The sequence below is a fragment of the Battus philenor genome, unplaced genomic scaffold, assembly GCF_028537555.1.
Source record: "Battus philenor isolate CCGP_79_NKW_IND1 unplaced genomic scaffold, ilBatPhil1.0.hap1 SCAF_24, whole genome shotgun sequence".
NCBI lineage: Eukaryota > Metazoa > Arthropoda > Insecta > Lepidoptera > Papilionidae > Battus > Battus philenor.
The window spans coordinates 9252748-9266238 of NW_027181687.1; the positions used below are offsets into that span (position 1 = coordinate 9252748).

Below are 13491 nucleotides of genomic sequence, written 5' to 3' on the forward strand. Positions count from 1 at the left end.
ACAGTTATCAGCTTAACGATATAAATTATTTTAACCTAATAACGTGAGTTAATGTTTATTTTAAATAACGTTTTTCTGGTGAAGTTTGATTTCTATTTGGATATAAATTCAGACTTTTTGACTACACAAAAATATAATTTTGGCTGTGTTTTTCTATTAAATCCGCCGGCCCATAGTTTTACGATCAGGCTTAATTCATTCTGTTTTAAAACATCTGTATTATTTAGATTATTTACCAAAAGTTTAAAAATAGCTGCATTTTCCTAGCACTTTTACTAAATAAAAATGTATAAATTTTTCCACTACAAAAAATATTAATACAAATTTATTATTAAAAAAATCGTGATAGAGCTTTCGTTAATATTTAATATTATATATATTTTAATTTTTAACAGGCCGCAAATTAATCTTTTTTTTTGTCCAATGAACTTCGTACAAATTTTTAAAAAGTTAACAAAAATTAAGTAAACGTCGATCATTTGCCAACCCTAGTGGAAATCGATCCAGACGATTTAAGCGAAGGGTCGGCAAAACGACGTTATAGCCTTCTGTGTAACAGTTACAGAGAAAATCGGCCGGAATAAGGCTCGGGGGTTATTCGAATGTCTTAGATACCTAAGGTTCTTTTCCTCTGAATTAAATCAGCTTTTCTTTATTGTGCCGAAGCAACTGATTGCTTGTTCGGGATTTATAGGATTACTTTGCTTTATTCAGAAGATCTGATGTTGAATATTGAATATCGTTTTTTAGTTCATAAGTTTTCCTCCCAATTGTATATGACGTTTTCAGGTTAGATTTATAAAGAATGATTACTTTATTTTGTTAAAGTTAGTCAATATTTTTAACCGATGTGATCCTAATAGTGTATTTACTAATAATGCGTCATTCTTTGTTTTCATATAATTATTAATATTACTATCAACATTGGTTATTTACAGGGACCAAATCTTTACGTCATAAGATGAATGCTAGACAAGCGGAATTTAAAAGAAATTAGAATCAAATTGAGCTTTGCTGTAATAGTCAGCTTCAAGAGGCGATCGGTTTGAAGAGGTAAATATTTTTACAATAGCCTCACAATATATTTATGATAATATTTTGTACATTGAAAATAATTATATTGAATTCAAAAAATATGGGACGTATATAGTGTATTTATAAGACACTGAAAAACTAACCGTACCAAAGTTCCGACTGCAAAAAGTCTCTAATTCATTTGTAATAAACGGAATCATATTTTTTTTAAAAATACCGCAAAACATTTACCATTAATAATAATCAAAATGAATATTAAATAAATGGACGGATAAAACTTATTGTTCAACAAATGAATATTTAAATGATAGGAATTATTGGCAGTGATGTACCTTGATTATTTTGATTTCATTAAGGCTATATGATAAAATAGAGTATTATAAAACAGTGTTAAACTTTATTTAAACACGTGTTAGTGTGGAGTTTCTTCCTGCTTCTTCTCCACAACTATAACACCTTGACGATCAGAAAGAGTCTGTTAAAAGTTCCTATGTTGAATAAACGTATTTATCCCTATATTTATCTTTAATTGCATTCCTCGAATTACAGCTACAAGAGTTTTAAGCAAGCTCTGATCTAACAAGAATCTCTATTTTTTATTACCAGCAAAATCTTTAGTTTCAATCATAGATTTGTCCTGAATTCCATCACTTTATGATAATAGCTATATAAGGCCCAATTGCTAGCCTGGGAATCCCTACGGTTGCCAGTATATTTGTCTTATTGATAGACAGCGGACATCAAATAACGGCTAAAGTGCAACAGGAACCATAACTTCAATGCCACGCGACTGAGGAAAACCTTAATGATATTATAGAGAATTCAAACATTCTAGAATAGCGTACCATATAGTACAACTATTGGTTTATTCGACGCAATAGTCTTTCATTTCTGTTAAGATGAAGAACCTCCATTTATTTCTATAGTTCCCTACTCTAAACTATCCTTCAACATAAACTAAATATATATAGCCTACATATATTTAGTTTATGTTGAAGGATATATAGCTTATAAATCCATTAAATAAAAATACAATCAACTTTAACTAAAGCTATATAGATCGCATTTTTTATGCGTCTATATTTAAATTTTCATCAATTAATTGCGGTTAGAGCTACAGTTTTTAGCATAGATTTTTGACGAATTTGCATCAATACTTTTAAATAAAATTAAACTTGGAATTTAACAGCCCTGTGCGAGGTAACCCCAAATAACAAATGTTTAAGTCAACACACCGTGTCTGTTTATAACGTTCACTTGTAAATGTCACTGAACATAATTGATCTAAAAACAACCAGGTCGTCTCGTTTATAACAAACAGTTTCGTGTTCTTGGTCGCCGAAGAATACAGAGGGCTTGGTACGAAAACAGATACAATTAATTGAGTTTAAAAGCAAAAACTTACGGGATGTTTGACTAGAGGTATAAAGATTTAAAGTAGAATATATGGCTCAAGGCACAGGGCTCCCCAAAGATCGCCACGACGACTGGTCTTCACTGCTCGTATTCAGTGACTTCCCCCGACCTGTGTGATCTAGGAATGAAAACGAGGGAAGGAAGGTGATATGTGAAGGAAGATATGAAATAGAAGGGGAGAAAAAGATTGTGAAGGAGAGAATGAAATTATACAAGTAATTGAGAAGAATGAAAGACAATGTCCCTGCACGAAACATGATATGGGGAACATATATTAACCTAAAAAAAGTCTTTCCCAGATTTTAACTATGTAATCGCTCCAATCAGTAGGAGACCTACCTGCACCACGTCTAAAAGCTCGTGATCACCACTGGAGAACAACTCGACCAGGTGTCGATTGCATGAGTTAGTGTTTAGCCCGCTGCTGCTTCAGACGTGAAATTTTTGCCGCGTCAATGTATTTGGTTCTTTTGTGAATCTCCTCGTTGCTGATAGGGTCCCCCGGCATAGCTCCAAACATAGCCCTCTCCATTGCTCTCTGGGCGAGCATGAGCTTTTTATAAAGCCCACCATCGTCGACCACATCTCGTTATTATTATACCAATACATTTAATTCGTAAAAAAGCATTCCAAGAGAAAATGGTGAAAGTAAAAACGTGATATATGAATGGTAATAGAATGAAAAAGAATGAATGATTATGTGCGGGGAAAAAGAGAAATGAGTGAGAAAAATTGAGAAGAGTGGAAGAAGGGCGAGAAAATAAAATAATAAATTGAGACAATTATTTAAAAAGTTGTCCCTGGACAAGGAAAACACGAGAGGATCCCAATAACAGGGGCCATAAAATCATATGTTATTCTTAACAATAGAATTCCTCCTATAATAGCTAATTAAACATTTAACAGCAATTACTCTGTACGATAAAGACATTATAGAAAAAGAGGCTGAAATATGTAAATCGATACTTCTACACAATCGTTCAGCTTATGAAAAACCCATACTCGTGTTATAAATCCCGTATAAATCGAAACGTATTCAGATGTGATCCACACGACCGCTCGCTGCGGAGGCTTACTGTCAAATGAATTTTACTAATGCGCCGTTTGAATAACACATTCAATTGTGTTAGCATTTCGCTAGAAGAATTTTTGAATAAAGTTTAGTTAGCAATGTGGCGTGATTGCACCTTACTCCTTTATTACACAATTTTGAAGTACACGGTTTACAAATAACAATTATTACTTATTTTGGTTTTAGAACGAATCCCTGCTTTTTTATTCTAATGTTCTTACAGAAATTTATGTACTATACAGCAATAAATTATAATTTTAAGAATACCATGATCCATAGTTTTAGTCCAATTCGTAATGCATACTTGTTATTTAGTAGCGATAGATATTTGCAAAATTGATTTTTATTTATATTTTCATACAGCAGATTGAATTTTTTCATAATGATTTTTTTGTTTTATGTTTACTGGTACGATTTGGACTTTATTATTATTAATTTTATTAAAATACTTATATCAATATCAAGGTTCAGTTTCTGTTTTTTCTCCTACGAAGTACAGGGACAATATTTTCGGGTTTCAATTTATTTCATTTTTTATTTAAAATTTGTCTTTTTTTACCTTTCCTATCTCCTTTACAAGATATTCCATTCTTCACCTTTTCAATTCTTTACCACAGGTTACACTTGTTGTTTTGATTTAATAACATTGTTATAACGTTTCAATTTTTTGCTTCTCTCTACATTTTATTTGTTACAATATTTAAAAATTTTGCTATTCACCCGTTATCTATTAGGCGATAGAAGCCTGCTACAAGGTATAGGGCTCCCCCAATGACGGCCACAATAATTTATCTTGCACTGCCCGCATTCAGCCACTTCCCACGACCTTGATTACGTCTTCGTTCCTTTAGTAGGGAGCTTATCCATGCTGAGTCTATCGGTTTATTGTCATCGCAATGTGCCTATCTTTATACTATTTTATATATTTTTTTCCTTTGGTGTACTTTACATTTTGTTTGCACTTTACTCACTGCCGGTTCTGTTTGTCCGCAGGAAGTTAGCGTGCCAGCTCGAGTATGGCCGGAAATGGCATGGCGTAGTGGTAAGATGGCTGCGCCGCGGGTCGCGCCAATGGCGGCGCTACTCGCCGCGCTTTTCGCGTCGGCCATTTCCCGCGCACCGACGCAGGAGCCGGTGCGATTTGAGGCAGCTTTTCAAGGTTAGCTATTACTTAATACACGTCTCCTTTCAGCAAAGCAAGTCCAGAAGAAGAAACAGACCACACGCCTAATGCAACTCGGAGAGACAGCATTCGGGAAAAAGCGAAACATCTTCTGCTCTAAAATTCCGCAATATTGCAATCACTTTGTGTAAAGAGTAAGTTAAAGCTTTGTGACTGCGAGCTTTTAATGTGATAATTTTGAAGTACTTTACATTCATTTATTTTTTACTTGGAATGCTACAGGCCAATAACATCTGGCAGTACAAAGTCTGCCGGAACAGTTAAAAAATTATTAAATTTAATATATCCGAAACCATTGATGTTTAGATAGGATAACTATATATTACCATTGCACCATATATTAAGTCTTAGTAAATAAACTATACATTCATTCATTCATTCAATCCCTATTATGTATAGAAAAAAAAAACTTATTTAATTTTGTTCTAATATTAAAAAGTGCAAGTAAATAAATGAATAAATAAATATGTTTTTAACCTAGCCTTACTGATGTGTAGATCTCTTAACAGATTAAAAAACTTAACTGTCAAAATAATACCTACATTAAATAAATAATTCTTACATTCTTATGAAATATCGATTCATAAATTTTTACTGTAAATTTGACCTAAAGAACTATCTATGCGAGGGCATATTGACCAATACATCAAAAGTCGAAAACGTTCGAATTCAATTTTGCATACAGAATATCTTGAATTAGACGAGAAATTTATTTTCCTTCACCTTTATTGCGTTGCATCGATGTGGAAATGCAGAAATTTAAAAATTAGAATTTCTTTTTAGAAATACCGTTGAGATTCCCAAATAGTACTTTCAAAAGCTCTAGAGAAGATTTTTATTTAAATTATACAAAAAACTATATGCAATAATGAAACTTGAAAATAAAATACTCCATTTTTTAGTAAAAATAAAAATTCTTTTAATTAATTACGTTTAAGCAGAAGCAAGAATTTATTAGAGTGTTGTAGAGGCTTTTCACCTAAAATCATTGAATTATTTTATTGGGGGTATAAAAAAGGATAAAAAGATTTCGAGATTAGTTAAGAAGGTAAATAAACAGGCAAAATAATTTCTACGCTTGAATGATTTGTATACTCTCGCAAACAGGTTCTAAAAACAAAATAATAAACTGATTCATTGTTGTGGATGGGAAGCGAGTAGGTGTTTCTTGAGAATCCAACGTAAAGCAGTTCATCATTCATTCATCATTTCAACGTTTATCCGTCATCATTCATATTTTGCTTGGATAATATTTAGATATATCTGTGTTTTCTTTTTCGGTCTCCGTTTTCGGGGAGCTCTTGTTCGCCCTGCGATGTGTCAGGAAAGTTACATTTCAAGTAAATGTGTTTTCCGGCTTTACTTATAAATACTCCTTCCTTCTATTCTTCTGTTCTTTCTTTCCTCATTTCCAAATCTTCATCACAATTTTACATTATATGTAACAGATTTTTATGACCTATTTTTATATTACACGCATTATTTTTAGTTTTGCAATTAGAGTTGAAACATTCTAATTTTAAAATATTCACTATGTTGTCTGTACTGATCTTTATTAATGTTTTTTTTTCTTGCGAGTCCTACCGACTCTTAGTATCTAGGGTTGAATCATATGGCTTAAATGTATCGTTTTTTTTTTATTTTGCCTAAAGAATCTTCCTTAACAAACACTGGGTAATCCAACTAGACTCTAGGTTATATCATTGAGCAATAACCTTAGATTGCTTTCATTATCATTATCATTTTAGCTGTGGGACTTCCACTGCTGGACCTCTTGTCCTCCTCCTCAAACAGACGACCTTAACAAGGTTTACCCCGCAGGCGGACGACTATTGCTTCTATTACTCGTAGAGTGAAGGTAAAAAGATATGTATTTGTTTTATTATTCAAATAAGATTACAGATTAACTAACTTTATAGTTGACATAGTATGCATTACGTAAAAAATAGATCGGCAGCTCTATCGCTATTAAAGCCGATGAAATATTAACCCTTATCGGTCGCAAGTCACCTCTGACGTGACAACGGTAATTCTCTACTGCGGTCGTATGGCACGTGTGAGGTGACAAGTTGGATAATGTGAAAACTTACTGCCTATTGACTGTCTTTTCAGTTTATCATTACCAACTGAGCATATACCTTATGCAGTTAAATTTCAATAATTTCTTTATTGATAAAAATAAAATTTATAAATTTTAATAGTATCTTCAACATTTGATAATAAGGGAAGATTGGATGAGAAACTCCATATCTTACAACCTGATGGTACAAGAAAACATATTGATACTTAGCAGTCATTATGTTTTCTGTCCGGTAAAGGTTAAATTATGAAGTACGTAAAAGTAAAGATTATAAATAATTCTTTGACACAAACCAAAACGTATTAGGAAATAATAATTAGAAGAAAACTACATTGTAAAATTTTGATCTTTATAATAAATAGTAATAAATAGTCTAGTAAAATGGTTTTGAGTTCATTCTCCTCATAGTTATCGGTGAGTGTTTATCTATTCCGAATTCAGGGTGCTTTCATTAATGAACACGAGAAACGTAGAATCCTACTAGAAACTTTGATACAGATCTTGTTCAGCAAGTCCGTGTTCCGCAGAAAGTTCACCGGAACCGCTTTCTCTAGGCCCATATTAGATTGTGTATTTGCTTATGCATCAGTATTTAAAACAGCGTTTAAAATAGTCATGAATGATAAGCTTATTTATATCAAAGATAGGCTTCGAAAATTGAAGGTATATATTTAAAATAAACGTTGGTATTTCAGATACCCAAATCAACATAAAGTGAAAGACAAAGTAAAGACAGGCTTTGCTCTTGATCGAAGATATATGTTACCTCATGTGCGGCAGTTAGGTTAGGAATGCCAGCGCCAGATCGCGGAATGAATGACGCATTTAATAGAGAATTGGAACGTCAACGTGAATATGATCCACATGAATTAATTCAATCAGTTCAAACGAATGTACCAATGTTGAATCCAAAGCAGAGCGAAGTCTATGATACAGTGATTAATGCAATTGATGATGGAAATGATAGCTTATTTTTTTTGGAACTGAGAAAACATTCCTCATGTCATTGATTTTGGCCACTGTACGTGCGAGATCCGAAATTGCGGTAGCAATTGCTTCTTCTGGAATAGCGGCCACATTGTTATACGGATGCCGTACGGCTCACTCAGCATTAAAATTGCCATTAAACCTTCAAACTACTGAACAACCGACATGTAACATTTCGAAACACTCCACAATGGCCAAAGTTTTAGTAGCATCAAATATCATCACATGGGACGAATGCACAATGGCGCATAAACGCGCATTGGAAGCACTAGACCAAACATTAAGAGATCTGCGCAATGACTCGAGATGTTTTGGTGGTGCAATGATTTTATTACCTGGCGATTTCCGATAAACACTACCAGTCATTCCAAGATCTACTGCCGCCGAAATAAACGCTTGCCTCAAAGCATCAAATCTGTGGCGATATGTAAAGAAACTTCAACTGTCTGTAAATATGAGAGTTGCATTGTTCAACGATCTACCTGCTGATGATTTCTCGGTCGATAACTACATTTAGCCATTTTTTTTATAATGCAAATAAAAATAATTAGGTGATTTATTTAAAGAACTGTTTAATAAAAACGCAATGGAACGAATGAAGCTATATTGTCTTTTATGATTTTCAATTTCATAAACATTAGGACTGTAATTATTTGTCACATTCAATATACAAACTATTTTCAATATTCACCATCATGTATATATATCGTTCACGTGACTACGCTTCGTATTGCTTGCCACTACAAGAATTTTTAGAATTAAATTATTTTTACGCGATAGGATTAAAACTCGAACGTTGATTTGAATTCGGACACAACCAGTGAGCTATTCGCTATTATTGTATATGGCAAAAGATTTTGAATAGTTCGCCGTTTATAATAGTCTCTGTGTACGTGTAAAATATTCCAAATCGATCCTGTTTGGTTTTTATTTTCCTCGCGATCAAGAGGAAATAAATACGCACACGCGTTGACTAAACGTCACCTGCATAAGACGTATACATCACATACCTATACTATTAGTAGTATATTTTATAACATGTAATTTTATACTCCGTGTAGTTTAGTTTCAATTATTAAAGGATTGCAATAAATCTTTTATTATGTAAACTTTTATGTGTTTTATCAATTGCTTTGTTTGAGTAAGCAGACGACATGTATATATATAAAAGACGAAAAAGTGTTTATTGTTTAGTTATATTTCTAGCTAAGGATATATAAAAAAGAAATATATGATCACAATAAATATATTCCATTAAATTTCATACCGAACTGCCCTCCTCTGTCGCCTATTGAATCTATTCTAAAGCCGTAAATGTGAATGGTGCTCGAGGTCAATGAAATACCGACATAAAAATAATTCCGAGAATAACATAGTCCACATAGATTTGTCGTAAATGCTTAGCGGCCCCGCCTACCGTATCTCCCTTTATTAGCTATATATGGATGGACTTTATTTCCTTTCTGAAGCGAAATAGCTCGTTATTTCCGAAGTGATTCGATTATAGTGCTTTCGTTACGTGCTTCATGTGATACTGTGTTGACGATATATGCGAAACATTAATGATTATATAAATTGGTTCAGTTTCACAGCGTCCGCTTTTTTAAGAAGCTAATTAGCTAAAAAAGTCGCTGATTGATGGTCTAATACATAACATGCTAAGAGCAGATAAATTTTTGATTAAAACAGTGAAATATAAACAAGAGAAAAACTTGACAGAGTAGTATATTAAAGTAAGAAAAGGTCCAATATTTAGCCACTTCCGCACACACAGTAGTAGTCTTGCAACAAAGTGCACCGCCATCACATTACTCTTGATGAGTGATTTAACGGTGGCAGTTGTGTAATTCGCATTGTTTGCCGCATACGCATTTATCAGCGGGCTGGCGGGCGGTGTACATTGTTGCACGACTACCACTGCATGTGCGGAAGTGGCTAAATATTGGTCATTTTCTTACTTAGGATGGCCTTCCGAAAAATAACGCCTGATTCTAATTAATAGTATATTAAAGGAAAAGGGGCGATATCAGATTTGGAGACATTACTAGTACAATTTCGTTGAACATACTTTCAATACAATACAATTTCAAGGAATCTTCCAATATTCGATTGACAGTGCAACGTCATGAGATATTAAAGTCAAAATCATATATGATTTATTCAAATAGGCTATTACAAGCTCCTTCGAGTCGTCAATCGACATAAAATGTTAGTATGGATTCTACTAAGACGAGTCGTTGTGAAAGTCAATAGTTTATTTTTTCATATATAGTCCTACAATATGTCCATTACAATAATTAGCTTTCTGAGTAAGTCAGTACCAATAACATATAATTCCACACATCAAAATCAGTATACAAATCTTAAATAGAATTACAATATACACTTTTTTAATATGTTTTTAATACTGACTTTAAATTTCTCCAGTATGCTACAACTAACAACTGATTCTGTACCAAAAACAAGTCATAATAAACTACTTTTTATTCATCTAACTTAATCGACTCTTCTCAGCAGATTAGCATGGAGTCGGTGGTAACTTATTATTTATTATATCAAAATAACTTGCGAGTTGAAAGCGCTTGCAACTAGACGAATAAAGATATTTTGAATTTGAATATCCTCAAAAATTGCTTTTAAACGAATAGATGTTATAATGTGTCTATCCTAAAATAATATAATCAAGTCTGCAAAATCACAATTTATATACTATTTCCTAAAAACAAATAATCTTTGAGGCTAATCATTATTACATCGTCGTATCATTGTCACATACATTCAATTCCCGGGGAACCCCGGGAGTGTCCGCCGTAGGTAATCGAGTTTTATTAGACTGCAGGGTGTATTCATAATATACATCTAAGATTAATGTTATTCCCGCGTAATTGGAGGTTGGCGACAAGGGGCTGCTTTCTCTTTATTAAATAATTTAGTAGGAAAATAGCTATTTAGAACGAAATATATGCCATGTATATTATACGTATAATGTAATCAATATCATCTATTAAACACACACAGGTTACACGTGATAAGTTATGGTTTAATTTATGTGAATGATATTGAAACTACTACTGGCCAGTTTAAAAATAACATTGAAAAATTAATCTAAAATTTGAAGCTCTCTTTATAAATGAAAACACTGCAATGTGTAATCTATATTAATATACATTCTTTCTATTATATACACACATATATATATATATATATTTATGTATATATATATATAAATATATTTAAAAAAGTTCATCAAGCAAAAACTTATATAAAAAAACCTATTATGATGTAAATTGTTTTATATACTAAATTAAGAATGTAGTAAAAGTGACCACAAAAGACTTGTTAAAGTTTGTTGAGGGTTCTTCTACGACCAAGGCAGCCTTGGAACCCATAGCTTTAAGTAAAAGAAGGCCTTATAAGGGAGTTCAATCTGATTCAAGTTAATATCAAATTAGACTATAGTGGCTTTATTCTCACACGCATACATGTGGTCATACGAGACATACGTAATCTATATAGACCAACTTATGTATGTCAGGCTGTAGAACAGTCTCCATCATGCGGTGGTAGTAATATCACGTCACGCGAACTTTTGTGTTGATTTCACGAGCGAGACTCAAGATGCGATCGCAAGATATATTAATATGCCGAATACAGCAACTATTGGAGTAGGGATGAGGAAGTGGTCGCACGAACCGTAATTTTACAAACTGGATATTGTCAAGACGTCGTTAAAGATGCACAAGACACCGATGATTTGAAAAAAAATATAGACATAATAATTTAGATTCAGATTTAGTATTTAATTTAGATTTAGTTGAATTTAATTTAGATTTATATAGTTTACGATTTAAATTAGGAAATAGTTTAAGAGACTTACCAAACACCGTAACGTACAAAAACGTAAGCTTTATTTTTTTTTTGGAAGCTTTAAATGTAATGGTAAAATTAAAAGCATGAACGCTAGTGCCTGTAGAATATAGATCCTAATAATAATAAAAAAGGACATAGACAAATGGATTGATCGAATTAAAAAAACAGTGAACAGCCCATAAAGAGCGCTGAACGATGGCCACGTGAAGTTGCTGAGGAGATCGGTAAGCTCAAACTTCTAGCGCCCATCCACAAGGACAAACGACTAATTTAAGTTTGTCGGAAGACGCTGGATGCACGTAGCTTCAAAGCGGTCGTATTAAAAATTTATGGGTAAAGCCAGCAAACCATATGGTTAAAAATTTATGGGTAAAGCCAGCAGTAGACGTCTTGCGGCTCAAATGATGATTGATAATATACCTAAAAGCTCAAAAGAGGTATGTATAGCTTATTTGCTATCAAAAATTAATGGTTTCAGGAATAATAAACAACGTGACGCATAGTGAAACGTATCGGAGTTGTGAAGGGTAATGTTGTTAAGTTATGTTTTACATGAGTGAATTTATAGCATCATTTGCTGTCAAGTGATGAATGGTACAACTTGTCTAAAAATAAATGGTTACAGATATAATAAATAACGTAATGTTAATATAGTAAGAATAACGGTTTTACAAAATTCGGATTACTAGACTTTGTACTACCAGAAGTCATTGTCTGTAGCATTCTAAATAAAAATTATGAAAATTAAAATGAGATAATTTTAAATAATTTAATCAGAAATAGGTGCTGACACATGTACTATGCGTTTACCTTGTAAAAGCTTTAAAACTTAATTGCCTTTATAATAAAATTCTAAATTCTGTTTCGTCGATTCAAATGAAAAACGGAACACGTTGTATAGCTAATATTGGCCTAAAAGCTCGTCACTCGGGACCGACATAATTAAAAGTGGATCGTTCAACAATTCCGCCTATTTTGTAGGGCGGATCGTAAATTAACTGACACCTACGGCGACACTTAAGTAATTAAGAACGTTCGCACATTCCAATTGTTTTCATGTGCCAGCCTGTGAGGGCGCTTATCGTCTACATGGTATGTTCGGGACATTAAATTAATAAACACGTGTTTTATATAAAACGTTGAATGTGAAATTACAGGAAACGAGGTATTACTTTGCTGAAAAGCCTCGTCAATCATATTCCAAGAATATACAATATGAAACCTTATATAATTAAATACATTTTTGTATGGTACCTTCTTATTACAATCATGTTAAAGTACATTGCAGTTAAATGATTGTTTAACTGATAATAATGCGAGACTCTCAGAGTACCTGTATAGGTTTAAGCTCAAAGGAAGTCCTTCGTGCATCTGTGACCCAGCGGTAGACCAGACCGTTGTACGCACAATTACTTGCTGGAAGGCTTAGAGTGACTTGCAAAGTGGAAGTGGGTAGGAGCATTGCTTCCCTTTTGGAAGAGGAGGAAAGCTGCCACACTTTCTTACGTATTTGTTGCAGGGTGGTGGGTGACGTCACTAGGTAAAACAAAACCGTATAACATGAAGTGTGCGAGGGATTGGAGGCGATGCGTAAATGTAATGTGGGACGGTGAATGCTGTATGTTGAATGTGTGCTGAATGACAGAAATTGTGAATGATGAGAGAAGGAAGGTAAAAGTAGGAGGGTGTAAATCCCAGTCCCGAAAATAAGATGGAGGAAAGAATAAGAAAAGGACTAATATATAGCAACTTCCGCTATGTAGCAGTGGTCGTGCAATAAAGTACACCGTCCGCCAGCCAACACAGAGTGAGTTTCACTCTTTGTTGGCACTTATCGGTGTAACATTA

The 13491-nt window shown here is 33.3% G+C and overlaps 1 protein-coding gene across 1 annotated transcript in view; it reads left to right on the plus strand.

The window, feature by feature from the left end:
* The first annotated feature begins 4549 nt into the window (after positions 1 to 4549).
* LOC137924715 (pikachurin-like) overlaps positions 4550 to 13491 on the plus strand; it is a 144531-nt gene continuing 135589 nt past the window's right edge. Inside the window, exon 1 of the mRNA XM_068768132.1 lies at positions 4550 to 4682. Within this exon, the coding sequence (XP_068624233.1) occupies positions 4550 to 4682 (133 nt within the window). The remainder of the gene's footprint in view (positions 4683 to 13491) is intronic.